The sequence below is a fragment of the Hyperolius riggenbachi genome, chromosome 4, assembly GCF_040937935.1.
Source record: "Hyperolius riggenbachi isolate aHypRig1 chromosome 4, aHypRig1.pri, whole genome shotgun sequence".
NCBI lineage: Eukaryota > Metazoa > Chordata > Amphibia > Anura > Hyperoliidae > Hyperolius > Hyperolius riggenbachi.
The window spans coordinates 466,528,567-466,547,648 of record NC_090649.1 but is presented as its reverse complement, the minus strand read 5'-3'; the positions used below and the strand labels follow the sequence as shown (position 1 = coordinate 466,547,648).

Genomic DNA, 19,082 nt, shown 5'->3' with positions numbered 1-19,082 from the left:
GTTTTTCAGAGCGGTTTGCGTTTTTCCTATACTTAACATTGAGGCAGAAACGCATCCGCAATCCAAAAAATGCCTCACCCAGGCATTTTTCGTTTCTGCAAAATGCCTGCCGCTCTGGTGTGCACCACCCCATTGAGATACATTGACCAAGCAGATCCGCAGCCGCAAGCGGATCTGAAAACGCCCAAAAAGCCGCTCGGTGTGCACCAGCCCTTTATGAAATCTCCGACTCCAACTACCCATAATTTCTCCGACTCCTCAATTCCATCTCCACAGCCCTGCTACAGACTGTCACCTGGGAACCGCATTTAAAAAAAATGAGATAGATACTTACCCAAAGAGAGGGAAGGCTCTGGGTCGTATAGAGCCTTCCGGCTCCTCTCCGGGTCCCCTCAATCCAGTGCTGGCTCGCCCGGTAGCAGTATTTGACTAAATAGTCAAATATTGCTTTACCCGGCCGAAGGAGGCTTCAGAAGTCTTCAGGGAGCCCGAGTGCTTCTGAAGAAGGGCGGCCCTGTACTGCGCCTGCGCAAGCACGCTCTCTTGCACGCTCACACCTGTGCAGTATGAAGCTGCAAGTCTTTGGGAGGACACGGCTCCCGAAGACTTCCAAATACCCTTTCGGCGGGGGATTGAAACGGGGCCAGCACAGGATAGAAGGCACCGAGAGAGGAGACGGAAGGCTCTATATGACCCAGAGCCTTCCCTCTCCTTAGGTAAGTACTTGCTTCATTTTTTTTTTAAATGCGGTTCCCATTCACTTTAACAAGATCTTGGGTTACAATGTTTCAGAGATACAAAGTTGTCTTCATGTACAGTACAAAATATACAATGCTGTTTCATTTTGTTTGTTATTACATATGTTGGTTAAATGTTACATTATTGTATAAACTGTAACAAGTAGTCCAAAACACTTTAAAAGCACATTGAAAACAACCAAATAACTAAGTTTATGCTATATTCCCAAATCTAAAGTTGTCAGAAAGTAAGTCCTTTAGGCCACTGTCACTCTGGCAATTGACAGGTGGTGAATTCACTGCCTCTCAGCTGCTCTCCTGCTCCGGCGAGGGCACTGGTTAGCGCTTGGTACCAGTACCCGACAGGTGCCCTCCCCGCTCCCCCCATAGAGTCACATCTAAGCGCTGCCGCAGCCGCGCTCAGACGTAATGTGCCGCAGCCCTCTGCTGCCAGGTAATACCACGCATGGTGTTACTACCACTGCAATTCAGCTGCATTTAAATGCGCGCAGTGCAGCCTCCCGTCTGAAAGAATTCTTATCCAGGTTTTTTGTGTACAGGTTATATGAGGAGAAGGTTTGGTTTGTGGTTATTAAGGTTAGCGCCAGGCCCTGCAGCAGTCAGAGATGGAGTAAGATGTAATGGGGTACTCCTAGGCAAGGTAGTAGATTTGGGGAACCCGTCTGGTCTTTTTGGTAAGCTGAAGAGGAGAGAGGTCAGAGCATGTGGCTGGGGGGCCCTTTGACACCTACTAGGCCCCAGGCACCTGCCTAGGTTTCCTAGTGGATGATCCTGCTCTGCCCTGTAGTGCTATTTGCTGTTGAATAGGCATGGACTTCAGAATACCTGCGAAAGGGTCCTTCCTGTGGTGTCTGGTACTGAGAGATGAGCAGCAAGTCCTTGTCCTTGTAGGACAAGGACTTGCAAGCCCCTTTCACAAGCCCCTTGTAAGCCCCTTTCACACTTAAAGAGAAACAGTGACCAATAATTGAACTTCATTTCAGTCAGCAGCTGATACCCCCTTTCCCATGAGAAATCTATTCCTTTTCACAAACGGATCATCAGGGGGCGCTGTATGACTGATATTGTGGTGAAACCCCTCCCACAGGAAACTGTGAAGACCACGGTCCTGGCAGTTTCCTGTCTGTGAACCTCGTTGCATTGTGGGAAATAGCTGTTTACAGCCGTTTCCAACTGCCAAAAAAGCAAGCAGCATATCCTTTCACTGACATCACCTGCCAGCAGTAAAAATGTCACCATGTGATAAATGTCAGAATGTAAATCAGGGAGAGGAAAGCTTTTACAATAGGCAAACACAGACTGAGTTCAGGACAACTGAAGCTAGGACTTAGTATACGGAAGCTGCCATATTTATTTCCTTTTAAACAATACCAGTTGCCTGGCAGGCCTGCTGATCTAATTTGGCTGCAGTAGTGTCTGATTAACACCAGAAACAAGCATGCGGCTAATCTTGTCGGATCTGACAATAATGTTAGAAACACCCAATCTGCTGCATACTTGTTCAGGGACTATGGCTAATAGTATTAGAGGCAGAGGATTAGCAGGGCTGCCAGGTAAGTAACCTGCATTGTTTAAAAGAAAATAAATATGGCAGCCTCCATATCCCTCTCACTTCAGTTGTCCTTTAATCAGTTGCTGTCAGTTATAACTGAAAGAAAACTGATTTTCAAAGTAATGCCCATGTTTTCCTATGGCACAGTCCCCACTATAAATCTTTTTCAAAATGCGCTACTATGGGAAAAATGTATACCAACACGTACTAACGCATACCAACGCATTAAGTGTAAAAGGGCCCTTAACGTAAACCTGAAGCAGTCCTAAAAAATAAAAAAAATTATATACCTTGGAAGAGGGTAGCCTCCGGATCCACATGACTTGGTGCTTTGGAATAGTTTTGGCCCAGCCATCTAGCCATTACAATTAACAATAACAATAATTTTATTATAGTGCTTTTCTCCCTGGGGACTCAAAGCACTGTGACCCTGCATTATGCAGTCTCAAAGGCTAGGGAAGAGAGGTGAGTTTTTAGCCTTTTTTTAAAGCTGTCCAGAGAAGGAGCCTCTCGTACTGATTGTGGAAGTGAGTTCCATAGAGTAGGGGCTGCGTAGGAAAAGGCCAGAGCACCAAATGTTAAGTGTATCCTGGGAATAACCAGCTTCATCTTGTTGGCAGAGCGGAGGGTGCGTGGAGGAGGGGCATAAAGTGACAACAGATCCGCTATGTATTTGGGTCCCATGTGGTGTAGAGCCTTGAATGTCAGCAGGCAGATCTTAAAATTGATTCTCCCTTGTCAGAGCCAATCAAATCTGTATGTGTCTTTTTTTTTTTGTTTTGTTTTTTTTTGCTTGCTTCCAAAAAATTGCCCTCAAGAACTGACTGTTCATGAATGTTATGCTCTGCGCCTCTCGGTGGTTGTATTGTTGTGACTCATCACCAGTTTAGGTGCGTCAGTGCTGAACAAGACACTATGCAAACATATTGTCCTTGCTTGTAACCATGTTCATTGCTTTGCATTTGGCAGTTTAACAGCCGGTCACCTGCAGGTGCCTCGTTCATGGGCTTCAATGATGACGAGGAGGAGACCGGCGGGGGTTTTAATAGCCCCAGCCAGCGCCAATATGATTACTATAACGTTGTTATAGCACACCTGAAGTGAGAGGGATATGGAGGCTGCCATATTTATTTTCTTTTAAACAATACCAGTTTCCTGGAAGTTGTGCTGATCTCTTTGACTGCAGTATTGTCTGAATCGCACCAGAAACTAGCATGCAGTTAGAGCACCTGTTCTGCATGCTTATTCAGTGTCTATTGCTAAAAGTAAAAGGCAGATGATCAGCAGAACAGCCAGGCAATCTGCATTGTATAACTCATTTAGTACTGCACGCTCTGTCCCCTTTAAAGGGACAAGGGACCCTGAACCCCCCCACCCGCCCCCCCTTAGGTCCCTTGGCGTCCTCTGGGCTCCCTCCGTACTTTCTTTAGCAGCTCCATTAGCTCGCAACTTGGCTGGGAGTCATGCGTAACTGCAGCGCAGAATGCTTGTAGTGCTGGGAGCATGAGTGAGAAGGGCGCATGGAAGGACTGAACATGCGTAGTTGTAAACTGCAGCGGTCCCGAACCAGTTAAAAGAAAATAAAGCCTCCATATCCTCTCACTTAAGATGTCCTTTGTGAAATCACCTGTGTGTAGCAGAACTCACGGAGAAGCATGTGATCAGGTGGTAGCTTTGTACAGCTCTGATTTGCTGTCATTACTTCCTGCTTTAGACTGCACAGGAAACAGAGGTAACACATGATCATGGCCAGCCAATCAGAGCCTCACAAATCCATCACCTGCTACTCGATGTGTTCTGCTACACAAGTAGCTCTACTCCATTGCATGTACCTGTGGTCAGAAGCAGGGGTTCACCACAGGTCCCAAATCTCCTGCTTTGGAGAACGTTAAGCCCTCTACCTATGTTCAGATATTATTAGGGTGACAGTTTAGTATGAAAGTGTATGCAGACACGCCGCTTGAGTACAGCCAATGTACATATTTGATTCTTGTTGCGCGGAACAATTGTTTTTGATCCCTGTGAGTGACAGTCTGATGTCTGTAGAGTCATTTCCTGTCCCCTACAGCAGACATAACTCAAATAGCAGTCGACAATTGGATGCTTTGAGCTGATTGCTGTTGTATTCGCCTACAGCGAGAGTCCTGCCCTTTCATTTCCTGCCTTCTCTCTTTGTGAGAAAATGTCGCACAGCTGAGCCCAGCATGCACTTGTCTCTGAAAAATTCTGTCATCCAAAGGCCTGCCCATGTCACTGTGACTGCGCCGCCTGTCACCTTCTCCCATGCACTGTCCTTGCTATCGCTTGGTACTGTCAGTGGAGTTGGGTGCATCGCATTGAGTCACAGCTGAAGATGGCCGCACCCAGCCGCAACCTGAGGCGTGCGTCAAGCACGCACCAATACTTGTGGGGTTATAAACCCCGGATCAGGTCCCATGGGTGCGGAGATCAGCAGGTGTCTAATAACTGTCTGTTTTAAAGTGAACCCGAACAAACTAAGAGCCTGCACTTACTCAACCGCGTAGTGAAGCCTGTATACTGCTAAGCAGGATTGACAGCAACAGTGAACTGGGATAGCAGAAAAATAGAAAAATGTGCCGTCACTCCACAGGCTGTGATATATAACACTTTATTGTTCCAAAAAAGACACACATGGGGGTAGCAATAAAACCAATTAAAAACACTGGAGCGCTCCTGCTACAGACATTCCACGTTCCTCACACTCAATCCACCACCCATACAGCGGTACCGGTACCTCTAACTGGTGTCTAAACTGCTGGGGGGGGGGTGTGCATCATCCTGAGCGGGATCGTGGGCAGTCCGTGGGCGTCATAACTATCAGCTGGGGACAGGTTGATTACCAAGAAACAACATTGGGTAGTGTGTAATCTTCACCCGCATGTGCGGGACTCACCACTCTTCATCCAACTTGTGTCTTGCGATGGCTGCTGTGCGCACAGCTGGGGCTGACTTGACTTCACCGGTCCTCAATCCCGAAGGGAGAGGCTCCCGGCCACAAGATTCCCAATCGGGCCAGCACCTCCAACAAAAATTCCCTGCTGAGAGACGCTCCTGAACGCTCCAGAGCAGCTGCGGGTTGTATCCCCGCCCACCTACGCGTTGCGTCCGCCCTCTGCGAACTTCAACTGGGTGTAGTGAACCCGAGGTGAGAGTGATATGGAGGCTGCCATATTTATTTCCTTTTCAACAATACCATTTGCCTGGCAGCCCTGCTGACCTAGCATGCAGCTAATCTTATCAGATCTGACAATAATGTCAGTCACCTGATGTGCTGCATGCTTGTTCAGGGTCTATGGCTTAAAGTATTCGAGGCAGAGGATCAGCAGGTGAAAGCTAGACAACTGGTATAGTTTAAAAGGTAATAAAAATGGCAGCCTCCATATCCCTCTCCCCTCGGATTCACTTTAATTACTGGTAATCAGGCGGTGGGCTGGGCAACTGATGTGGCTAGACTGGCTTTTACACAGGAAGTTATGGTTGTAGCCAATCAGCTACAATAACAGTTGTTTGGGCACAGGGTTAGGAAGTTCGTTTTAGGCACTCGTGGGGGTGGGCGGATTAGGCGTTAGGTGTGGAGTTCTTTTTAAGCGGGGGGGGGGGGGGGGGGGGTGGTCAGGCTTTGGGTGGTGGTAGTGGGGAGTTCTTCTTAGACACTAGGAGGAGGGATTAGGTTTACGCATGAGATGGGGGGATGTTGTCTTAGGTACTAGGAATGAGTGTTCAAGTGTCAATGGTTGTTGGGTACTACATAGTAAAATAGTAACCGGCGCCACCTGGGGCGGCACTGCAATAAGTAATCTACAAACCCTGTCATGGGATTTGTAGTTTGTCATTACATTTCAGTTGGAAGGCATTGGGTGGCTGGCAGATGGTAAGCTACACTGCCCAACAGGCACATATTATTATTGTTTAGTATTTATATAGTGCTGACATCTTCCGCAGCAGTGCTGTACAGAGTATATTGTCACTTAACTGTCCCTCAGGAGCTCACACTCTAATCCCTACCATAATTCTATGTATGTATTCTGCAGTGTATGTATCGGTATCTAGGGCCAATATAGGGGGAAGACTATTAATTTATCTGTATGTTTGTGGGATATGGGGGGAACCCAGAGGAAACCCACGCAGACACGGGGAGAACATACAAACTCCGTGCAGATAGTGCCCTGGATGGAATTCAAACCGGGTATCCAGCAGTTCAGCCGTCCGGGTGCGAGAGGTCTAAATGACGAGGAAGGATTGTGCAGGACTTATGCCCGGCTGTCATGCTGGGAACATACGATGCAACTTCCAAGCCAATCAACGGGAATCGGGTGATTACTTCCGACCTGTCCGATCTGTTTCTGATTGATAAAGGGATTGAGTTTGCAAAGTTATCATCGGGAAATCAATCCCGTTATTGATTGGGAGCAGTACTGGCATGCACACACAATACAACTTCCTGTCAGATTACTTGTCCATCAGATAGGAAGAAGCATCCTGTGTTCCCAGCATCACACAGCAGAGGATCTAGTGAAGCCTCATTTGCCAGGCTGCTAGCTGCTTTTCATTGTCAGTGGAGAGAGCCAGGACCTTGAGGATAGTGATGGGGGATGCGCTGAGCAGTGGGGGTAGCTGCAGGCTTCTGCATTGTTTACATACACTCTCCCAGCTGTTCCTGGTAATCACTCATGTGAATGACCTTTTTTTTTTTCCAACTTGAAATAGGAAGTCTTTTGTTTTATCTCTGTGGCACATGCTAGTATGTTAGGTATGCACAATATTAGGAAAAGCACAATATTAAAAAAAAAAAAAAAAAAAAGTATAATTTCACACACTGGCAATGCACAGAAGATGTCAGCGCTGTATAAATACATAACAATAATATGGTAGGACATTAGACTATGACTATGGTAGGGATTAGAGTGTGAGCTCCTCTGAGGACAGTCAGTGACATGACTATGTACTCTGTAATGTGCTGCAGAAGATGTCAGCGCTGTATAAATACATAACAATAATATGGTAGGACATTAGACTATGACTATGGTAGAAGCAAGAAGTTATAAATCAGGATGATACCATTTATTGGCTAACTAAAAATGAATAAAAATAAGCAAGCTTTCGGCCTTGCAGCCTTCGTCGGGCTTATATCCTGTTAGTTTGCAGGCTGGTGGTACAGACAGCTTATATATATGCAACATAGGGATTAGATTATGAGCTCCGTCAGTGACATTACTATGTACCCTGTAATGTGCTGCAGAAGATGTCAGTGCTATATATATATTATTATAGTGGGACATTAGACAATGACTATGGCAGAGACTGGGTTGTGAACGAACACCTCTGAGGACAGTCAATGACATTACTATGTACTCTATAAAGAGCTGCAGAAGATGTCAGCGCTATACTGTATAAATACATAATAATAATAATAATAATATGGTAGGACATTAGACTAGGACTATGGTAGGATTCGAGTGTGAGCTCCTCTGAGGACAGTCAGTGACATGACTATGTGCTCTGTAAAGTGCTGCGGAAGAGGTCAGTTCTGTATCAATACATAATAATACTTTTATTGATTTCCTTGAATAAATACGGTATATGTTGATTTTTTTGTGAATATTTGTGATTCTTTTCTCTTTTTGTTTCTTTTCTTTCTTAGATTTCCTAGATTTCTTTGATTCTTTTCTTTCGACAGTAATGATCTAATCTCTGTTGCTTTTCCCAGCATTGATGTACAGGGGGAAGGCCACACAAGATTTCACGGGTCCCGACTGCCGCTTCGTGAATTTTAAGAAGGATGAATCAGTCTACGTTTATCACAAGCTGTCGGGGAGGTGCGATCTCTGGGCAGGAACAGTAAGTAGATGTTTCTTATTTTCTGATGCTAAATCTGTGTGTGTCCAGCGTCTGTGCTCTCTCCTCCCGGACATGTCTGGTTCTGACAGATCGGCAGCAAGTATTCATTGCTGGACCGCCAGCTGCCTCCTAGAGGTGGTCAGTTTGATGATAACATTCTGGCTTGTCTGCTAGTTAAATGCAGATTGTATGCAGCTCAGAGCAAAGTAATGATGGGCAGGTCAACCAAGAGAAGAATCTCTCTCTGATCGAATCTGATTAGAGTGAGATCTGTCAGCTGTCCATACACTGCAGGCCGATTCCTGATTGATTTCATCGATTTCTCAGCGGTGTGACGCTTTCTCCCCAATGTCAAATGTGCCCCCTCGTTGCCCGGTGCAATATACTTTACCTTTAACCTTTTTAGGCGCTCCTAACTTACTGTCTACAGTATAAAGACACTGCTTTGTATTTGATTTGAGGAAGCGGACTGTGTTCCGCGAAACGCGTTATCATTGATAGTGTCTGATGAATAATAAAACTTTTTGTTTGAAATTGGCTTTGCCCCTTCCTTTGAGGTAAGCCATTTTTATTTTTTATGTTTTTTGCTATTTTTAGTCACATAATACAGATGTACCGCTCATCCACCACCACCTATTTTTTGGGACGCCATCTCCCTCCCAGTTAATATACCTTACCTTCCTGTGTCCACTGCTGGCATCCACATACACATGCCCCACATGGTTGCTGACGTGTACATGGGCGTGTATAACATCACACATGCGCTCATGTTACTCTGGCAACCACATGGGGCGCGTGTATGCAGAATGCAGATGGAGCCCAGAGGCATCGGCAGACACGGACGGGTAATTTATACTGCACGGGGGGCATTTTACATTGGGGAAGGGTGGGGGAACACAGCGCTGGGGATTTCAATACTTTCGTTGTTCACCGTTACCACCGTGCATCGGATTGACCATGGCGACCCAACATATTGCAGCATGTCCGATCGATACATTCAACCAATTTCGGCCCGAAATTGGTCGCATTGTTGATCGCGCATGCTCTTGGCAGCACCGATTTTCATCCAATTTGATAATATCAGATGATCGCTCGGCCACCAAGTCGCCTGATGCATGGCCACCTTAAAGTGAACCTCCAGACTAAAAATCTACTCAGCAGCACTGAAAAGTCTTGATGTTTCTTTAACAGTTTCACAGCATCAGAACTTTGTTTTTCTTACCCAAGCCTCATTTTTAGCTGCACAGAAGAAAACTGCCCAGGCATTTTTCCCCCTGATGCTGTGCAAAGCATGATGGGATTTCTGATGATGTTGTTCTCCTTCTGCTGTTTTGGAGCAAATTTTTTTTAAATAAATTTTTAATTTGAGATTTGAAGCCTAGCGGGCACAGCTGGGCGGGGTGATCAGGACACGGGACCGTTAGAACTGTGTCTCATGCTCCCTGTCACCTCCTTTCAACCAAAAAGATGGCTGCTACCATGAAAAAGATGGCTGCCCCATGAAATCACAAACATTTGCCGGTTCTTTTAAAACAGGGTGGGTAAGAGATTACCTATCTATTATAATTAACATAACTAATGTAACATAACAATATGTTTGTTTAGGCCAATCAGATGCACTTCCTTTCAGCCTGGTTCCACTGAGATTACAATATACACGATTGTTGCAAGCATTGTGGAATTATCTGTAACTCATTAAAGCTGGCCATACATCTAGCAATTTTTCAGCCTTGCCGACCATGCAAATCTCTAATAAAGATTGGTGCCGCAACAAGCATGCTCAATCAATGATTCGACTGAGTTCTGGACGAAACCAGTTAAACTTATCGATCAAGAAAGCTGGAAAACCTTGGTCCAATGCGTTTGATCTAATGCACAGAGGTAGTGGCGTGCAATATTGCGATGAACGCGACACCCCCCACCACGTTATCACCTTAACCACTTGCCGACCGCGCACTCATACCGCGCGTCGGCAAAGTGGCAGCTGCAGGACCAGCGACGCAGTTCTGCATCGCCGGCTGCAGGCTAATTAATCAGGAAGCAGCCGCTCGCGCGAGCGGCAGCTTCCTGTCAATTCACGGCGGGGGGCTCCGTGAATAGCCTGCGGGCCGCTGATCGCGGCACGCAGGCTAAATTTAAACACAAGGGAAATAATCCGCTTTGTTTACATTGTACGGCGCTGCTGCGCAGCAGCGCCGTAAGGCAGATCGGCGATCCCCGGCCAATCAGCGGCCGCAGGTCGCCGCCATGTGACAGGGGACAGCCTGTCACTGGCTGCACAGGACGGATAGCGTCCTGTGCAGCCCAGATTGCCAGGGGGGACAGGGATGAGAGGGAGGGGGGGAATTTCGCCGTGGAGGGGGGCTTTGAGGTGCCCCCCCCCGCAACACCCAGGCAGGCAGGAGCGATCAGACCCCCCCAGCACATCATCCCCCTAGTGGGGAAAAAAGGGGGGCGATCTGGTCGCTCTGCCTGCACCCTGATCTGTGCTGGGGGCTGCACAGCCCACCCAGCACAGATCAGCTAAAACAGCGCTGGTCCTTAAGGGGGGGTAAAGGGTGGGTCCTCAAGTGGTTAAGTGTAATTTGAGCTGTCAGCTCTGTCTGAACTGTGCAGAGGTGTGTGCCGATTTTTGTGCTAAGACATAAACACAGAAGGTTAACTCTTTCTGTGCTCTCATGAAATCAGGAAGATTTATTGCAGTTCTGTTAGCTGTAACAAAGAAATGTTTTTTTCTGTAAAGGTTATTATGCTGTTGTATATATTTTAGAGCAGAGAGGAAGTTCTGGGTTTAGGTTCGCTCTAAACATTTGCATCATGAGCGAGAGCAACGCTGGTGTGCGAAAGGCTCTGAAAAGGTGGAGGAAACACAGAGGTCATCCGGGTAGAGCAGGAATGCAGCGCCACTTGGGTATACTATGTATACAGTAATTATCTGTACCTCGCCCAGTTGGCAAATAAGTGGCTCCCTTCCTAATCTCACAGTAACACTGCATTACTTCACATAGAAAGAGAAAACAAAAACGTTAAGATGGACAGCAAATATGTTTTAGGAAATGGTTTGTGGCAGTGGCGTAGCTAAGGAGCTGTGGGCCCCGATGCAAGTTTTACAATGGGGCCCCCCTAGCACTCTATACATAACAATTGATACAGTGCACCAAAACCTGCCAATGGCAACTACAGTGTCAGAGGTGCAAGAAGGGGATGGGGAACAGTGTGTTAATGATTACCACTAATAAAAGTATCTATAGAAGTGATTATTATGAGCACAGGACTAATAGAGAGCTAATACTGTAATTGAGGGAGGGCCCTTCGGGGCCCCTCTGGCCCAAGGGCCCCGATGCGGCCGCTACCTCTGCACCCCCTATTGCTACGCCCCTGGTTTGTGGACTTATGGTGGCCACACACTTTACAATCTTTTAAAGAAAAATTTTGATTTGACAATTACGTTCTTTTTTTTTTTTTATTAGACTCACGACAAAAATGATCAAATAAAAGCTATAAATTAGATGTAATAATATATACATTTAAAGTTATAAATGCGTATGGAGTGCTCTGTGCCAGCCTTTCTCAACCTTTTTACCCTGGAGGAACCCTGCAAATAACTTTAGGATCGCCAGGAACACCTGCGTTTATTTAGCAGGAGGCGTGGTCTGTAAAAGTAGGTGTGGCTGTTTATGCCACTACCCCCTATTACACTGCCACTCATTATACTGTCCCCTTATCCTAGTGCTTTTTATTAATGTGCAAAAGGTGGATCAGCGCAACACCAGGCCGCCTCCGAATGGCCTCCAATCAGAGATGCGCTGAGCCCCCCCAGGACTACAAACGCCCTTGAACCCAAACAGAAGCTCTGCATATACACCAAAAGCATGGCTGTTAAGTGGGAGCAGCTGACCAAAAACGAATTAAATTAGTACATAGCAAGGAAATGAACAGCGCTACTTAAAAACAGGCAAGTGCCTACCTGCAAAAGAGTGCAAGCCCCACCCGTGGGGTCGAACACACACCGAGCATACACATGACCCGTCCACCAATGGAGGAGGATGTTGGTTTCCTGTAACAGCTTGCATGCAACCCACCAAGCACTCGTCCCTCCCACTGCGAAGAAGTCGATCCTCCATGGGAGGGGCCTAACCCAGGCTATGCATATACATAGGTTAGGATTTAGTTAGTGTTAGGCCCCTCCCATGGAGGATCGACTTCTTCGCAGTGGGAGGGACGAGTGCTTGGTGGGTTGCATGCAAGCTGTTACAGGAAACCAACATCCTCCTCCATTGGTGGACGGGTCATGTGTATGCTCGGTGTGTGTTCGACCCCACGGGTGGGGCTTGCACTCTTTTGCAGGTAGGCACTTGCCTGTTTTTAAGTAGCGCTGTTCATTTCCTTGCTATGTACCTTTTTAACTAATGTGCTCATTATTCTGACCCCCGATTTAGTGCTTCTTTTTTACCGTATCCCCTATTATAATGTGAGAAGTTTTAAATCAGGATGATACCATTTATTGGCTAACTAAAAATGAATAAAAATAAGCAAGCTTTCGGCCTTGCAGCTATTATAATGTTCTTTATTATACTTCCCCCATGAAGGAGGACAAATGCCAAGGAACCCCTGCTGAGTGCTCAACTACTTAAAGACCACCTCACGCCAACGGGCGTGAACGCGGCAGCAGCCCCAGGACCACCTAATGCCAATTGGCGTCAAGTCCTGGAGCTGCAGTTTCACAGGGAACGGCCGCGCGCATGCTCGATCATTCCCTGCCAGTTCACGGCGAAGCGGGCGGGGGGATGCCGCTGCAAAGCGGCTATCATGTAGCGAGCCCTGGGCTCGCTACATGATTTTAAAAAAAAAAAAATTGAAAAAAAGCTTCTGCGCTGCCCCCTGGCGGTTTTTAATAGACCGCCAGGAGGGTTAAGCAATACCAGTTGCCTGGCTTTCTTGCTGATCCTCTGCCTCTAATACGTTTAGCTATAGCCCCTGAACAAGCATGCAGCATGTCAGGTGTTTCTGACCTTATTGGCAGATCTGACAAGATTAGCTGCATGCTTATTTCTGGTGTGATTCAGACACCACCGCAGCCAAATAGACCAGCAGGGCTGCCAGGCAACTGATATTGTCTAGAAGGGAAGAAATATGGCTGCCTCCATATACCTCTCACTACAGTTGTCCTTTAACCCTTGTACACACGTACGAGTACATTCACCCGCACAGATTGGGACTCGCAGGGTGCTGTACAGACGCATCACTAGCCTATAGGCTAGCCATGTGTGTGTTGCAATGGAGGAGGAAGGCCCAGAAATGTGGGTGCCGCAATAGGTGCCGATGTTAGTCTCGTAAATTTCTCAGCTCTGGGCGCCGGAGGTGGTGGAGTTTGGCTTCCGTGTAGCGGAACTCCACATCGCAGGGTAGCTGGGATAGCGTCAATAGAGCTTGGCTGTTGTGTACTGAACTCCTGGCAGTAGTGACTCTGGAGTTAGGCTACCGTGTAGACGAACTCTGGGTAGTGGAGATACTTTGGTGAACCATCTTATTCTATTTACCATTCCACCCCTTCCCTGTTGTATTAGGAGCTGCTACACAAAAAATGTTTGGGCCAGAGTTACACTTAAAGAGACACTGAAGCGGAAAAAAAATTATGATATCGTGAGTTGGTTGTGTAGTAGGGGCAATTACTAGAACATTGGTAGCAAAAAAAAGATTCTCATATTTTTATTTTCAGTTATACAGCTTTTTTTTTATAACATTGCATCATTCTCTAATACTTGCAGTTTACACAACAATCAGCATTATAAAAGTTTTTGCAGAAGAGGTAGTGAACTTTTGACCTGTCCTGAACTGTTTTCTGGAAAAGAAAAACACAAAACAGCTGAGATAACCTAATCAGAAGTCAGAGCTCTCCTGAACTTTCAGGCCTCTTTTCCACAGACTGTTGATAGGCAGTGAAATGCCTCTCAAACTCTCACAACTGCTCAGCTCACTCACTGCTGCCTGGTAACTGCTTGTTGCTGCCTGGTAACTGCTTTCTGAGCACACAGCTCAACAGTCCAGAGGCCTCAAAGTTGCAGAGCTCAATGGCTATTTACATGGATAACAACTGGAGTTTCTTAACTCTTCCTGTACTGGAAACACATATTAGACTTATGTCTCTGCTCCTAATGCTTTATTTCTTAGCTGTACTACACAACCAATTCTTATCATAATTTTTTTTCGCTTCAGTGTCTCTTTAAAAGCCAAAATCGTCTGGCCAGAGAGCAGACGTGTACTTGTAACGTAATAGTGATCAGGACTTTTACCATCAGAGGTAGTTTTCCAGCTCTGTCAGCGTGTGAAGTATGCAGGTGGGTGCTGGGTGACAGCAGGAAGGTCACTGGTCGCACTGGTGCAGAACTGGTGCCGTGTGTGAGGTAATATTAGCTGCTGTTACAACCTGAATATCTGTGGCATGCAAACTCAATTTCCTGTATTTTAGGGCAGCTTTAATGTTGCACGTTGGGAAGTCTCCAGAGAGGATTATTATTAGCTGTCAGTACCCAGCCTGTGTGCCCTGACAGAATGATATAGAGGCGACTCCCTCCTCCCGCCGTGCAGATGTCTCTTCAGCTATAAGCTGACCAAACGGCGGCCATTTTGTCCCACATTCTGCATTCTACAGAGTTTCCTTACTCTCCTTCTGATAAATTTCCTTTATAACCTAAAAAAAAATAAGGCAGCAGTTTTGTACTTGTGAATACTTACAATTTAAAACTGTATCAGAACTCTGTTAAAAAAAACAAAAAAAAACCAAAACATATTAATACTTATCTTACCTCAGTAGAGGGAAACATCTGGATAGTCCAGATGCCTCTGCCTCTAATGCTTTCAGCCATAGACCCTAAACAAGCATGCAGATTAGATGCTCTGACTGGATTTGCCATATACTCAGGTGTGTGACTAATGCTGGGAATACACGTAGCGATAGTGCGTTATCAATCGAGCCGCTGATAGCTCGATTGATAATTTCTGACATGTCCGATCACCGCGCGGATCGATTCCCCGCAAGATGCCCGCGGAAGATAAGGAAGCGCCCGCGGGGACGAGCAGGAATCGATCCGGGTGGCCACGGGGACGAGCGGGGACACGGCGGGAGTCGATCCGGCGGCTAATCGAGCCGCCGGATCGCTTCGTGTATTCCCAGCATTAGACACTACTGAAGCATGAAAGATCAAATGGCATTGTTTAAAGCGGACCTGAACTCAGAACTTCCTCCCTGCTCTAAAAGCTAAGCAACAGCATAATAACCTTTAAAGCGGATCAGAGATGAAATATTAACTATAACAAGTAACTTGTGTATATATCTTATCTAAAGTTGCAGCATATCTAGCTGCAAACCGCTTCAAAAGTTTATGATTATTTATTCCTGTGATACAATGAGGGCAGCCATGTTCTGTTTGTCACAGGCTGAGGGCTGGAGATGCTATCAGCTTGCTTGTGTGTAAATTCAGTCCCCTCTCCTCCTCCCTCCTCCCCTCTGCCTCTGAAATCAATGGCTAGTAACAGGGCCGGGCCGAGGCATAGGCTGGAGAGGCTCCAGCCTCAGGGCGCAGTGTAGGAGGGGGCGCAGAATTCATTCAGCTGTCATTCCTAATTGTGTTTGAAGCAGAAAGAAATAATACAAGGGGATACATGGCAGTGACTGCAAGCCATATAACTAGATATTAAGGTGTTGGGGAGGTTGTGGGCCCTGTGGCACCTCTTAGTCTAATAGCAATCAGTGTGTGACGGCTGGGGTGGCAGGGATGGAGGGGCGCACTTTGGTGTCTCAGCCTTGGGCGCAGGAGGACCTTGTCCCGGCTCTGGCTAGTAACCTCCTCCTCCTCTTGCCCAGACTGAGCTCCCATAAGCCCTTGCTACAGTGACAAGGCACAAAAGGAGCTATGGGCGAGGCTTGTTTAGTTTATAGGGAATTAGAGTATTAAAACAAAACAAAAGAAGTATTTGGCTTGCGGAATGCCCTATAAACTATATGAAAGGAACACAATTATGCAATGAGTAAAAGTTAATCTCGGATCCACTTAAAAAGAAAAACATTTGTTACATCCAATACATAAATCCTGCAATAAATCTGCAGTGTCTACTTCATGCTTTCATGGAAGCAGACACAGGGTTAACATCCTGTTTACAAACTAGCTGATCTCCCAAGATTCCTCAGCTGACACAGATGAAAGATCAAATTACACTGGTGATTAGTCACAGATGAGGGGGAATTAGACAGGCTAAACGCTCTAAATACATACAGGGTGCATTTCTCTGTTTTCCTTCTGTCCTGTGCAAGAGTTCAGGTCTGCTTTAAAGGGAAATAGACATGGCAGCATCCATATCCCATTCACTTCAGGTGTCCTTTAATTGACAGATGAGATTGAATCTTTGGCTCTGACTCGTGTTTTGTTGCCTCTTTAGTGGCAGAATTAAGTCATGTGGTTTACGAGCCATAAATCCCTCATCAGCTATTTTCAGGTCTATCAACTCCAGCGGAGTCTGTAAAAATGACTCACTAATGGCCTGATGTATTTTAGCTATAATTACCCCTTTCAAGTTCTAATAACCTTCACTTTCAGCTGTCGTCATTCATTCCCATTACAGTTCCTTTCATTGTCCTGGAGGAAGGCTGATGTAAAATGAAATATGGTTGTATTTTCTTCTGAATACCTTCAGGCCATGATTGTTATTGAATTACTGCCATACATAGTATGCTATGGCTGGATGGACCGCCTGTTAACCTGCAGTCCCATCTGAATGATCAGAGATAGTGCTGACTATTTCAGCCCTGCCCTGCAATCCATTGGAAAACACAACCACTGGTGCACATGACAGGCGGGGGCCCCCGAGCTCTGCCACTGACTAGGACCCCCAAACCCGCATGCAACACCTAGAGGGGGAGCGCAGGTGAGCCCCGGTACTTCTACCACCTAGGGATTCACCCACACTGCCTCTATCTAAATGCTGAATGCAAAACACACAGCAAGCATAAGCTCACTCCCAGCCAGCAATATGCCTTGTTATGTAGTCTACAGACAGCCTGTTAGCCAATCAAGTGTAATAGTATACACCCGTGTCTGTAGTATCAAATCTAGCAGGAGTTGTATAGATTCAGCAAAAACCAGGTGAGAGCTTTGGTCGGACATAATCGTAGACTGTTACCAGCTGGGATGTCAAAACAATGTATACCTCAGCGCAAACACAAATGACACGCACTACCGCTGAAAGTAATATAGACAGCAGTGTCGTGAGGATATCACAAATGCTCTATACGCAAACTCATGCCAAAGTTCCTACTTCAAAGCCTGGCAAAGTAACCGGAGCAATACAGTACCTCCTCCTGTAGTGGTGAATACCTAACGTCTTCCAGAGGGGGTTTGCACAAATCTTGAAGTAATCCCGACAGCTGTCTATATTACTTTCAGCGGTAGTGCTGTCATTTGTATTTGCGCTGAGGTATACATTGTTTTGACATTCCTATCACTTGAGGTTTGGAACCTGCCTCCTACCTCTGAGCAGCAACTTATATATTGCGCTACTCCCAATTGTATTTCACTGTTACCAGCAGGGGGCGCCATGTGCAGGTATACCTCTCATATACCCCCCTCCCTAACCACTAATCTGCATCTGCGTACCGGATGCTTCAAAAAAGAAAGTAAACACAAACACTGGTGCACGACAGAAGGGGGCCCCGGGCTCTACCACTGCCCAGGACCCCCAAACCCGCATGCGACACCTGATTGGCTGACAAGGCTGTCTGTAGACTAATATGGCAGATTGCTGTCTGGGAGTGAGCCTTTGCTTCTCTTGTGTGTTTTGCACTGTTTTCCATTGGATAGTATTGTGTGTGGTATCTCCTGCCCCACCTCCATTCCTGCCAGGTATCCGCCCCCTCTCTGTGCTAGGACCAGGGTGCCATAATCTGGACAGGTGAGATATATACCATACTGTGAATTGAGGTGGAAAGGTAGGATAGGCTGGGGCCACTGGCTTCACTACAAATGGGACAGTGTCATGGAGACTACAACAATAGGGGGCAGTATACACCAATTAGCCTAAACATTGTCTTTATTTAGTTGTTACTGATGGTGAGAATTAGAATAATACAGTAAATACATTTTCTGTTGTCTCCCTACAGGTCGGCACCTTCTTTGGATATTTCCCAAAGCATTTAATAGACATACAACAAAAATACGTAGAAGAAGAGCTGGAGGTGCAGTTTCCCACCGACGTAAGTGTTCTTCTCCGCCCGATGGAATGAGGCAAAAAGCAGCAAGAAAACCCACACCCGCTGCATCAGAACTAACGAGAATCCACTTCCTGCTGAATTCTTCGATAGACTGATGGAAGCTGAAGTCTGACTGGTTAAGGCCATGGGTAGCACTTGTTTTTTTTTTGCCCTCATGCCTTTTTAAATAAAGCTTGATGGCTGACATATTGAAACATTACAACTTTATGAGTCGGGACCTCAGTTTACATGCTTAGCCAAAATGGTCCTCTGTTTCAGGTGTATTGGGTGCTGCTTGCTGTCTTTTTGAGTTGGAAGGTTCACCAAGTAGGCAAAATCCTGCTTAACAAGAAACTGAAGTGACAGTGGCCCAACCAAAATTTAGGAGCTGCCCTTCAATTAACTAGCAGATGACAAACGTGCAGTGGGACCAGTTAATTGATTGTGAGTTTGCGTCAGCTCCTGAATATGCAGGCACTTGCGTATATTTTGAATTTTATGCTCCGTAGTAATTTTGAGATGTTGATCTTTCTTAGGCTCTGTTCCCACTTGAGCTGAGGACGGACATTTTTTTGTCCATTCTCCGCTCATTGCTAAATGGACAGTAAACTGCTCCCATTTTATAAATGGAAGACATTCACAATTGTCACTCTGCAACGGGACTGTGGAA

The 19,082-nt window shown here is 46.2% G+C and overlaps 1 protein-coding gene across 1 annotated transcript in view; it reads left to right on the top strand.

Annotated features, from left to right (window-relative positions):
* The window catches only part of MIA3 (MIA SH3 domain ER export factor 3), a 129,784-nt gene that overhangs the window by 2,483 nt on the left and 108,219 nt on the right, over positions 1 to 19,082 (top strand). The window contains exons 2-3 of the mRNA XM_068233456.1: positions 8,039 to 8,169; positions 18,323 to 18,415. Coding sequence (XP_068089557.1) covers positions 8,039 to 8,169; positions 18,323 to 18,415 — 224 coding nt within the window. The remainder of the gene's footprint in view (positions 1 to 8,038; positions 8,170 to 18,322; positions 18,416 to 19,082) is intronic.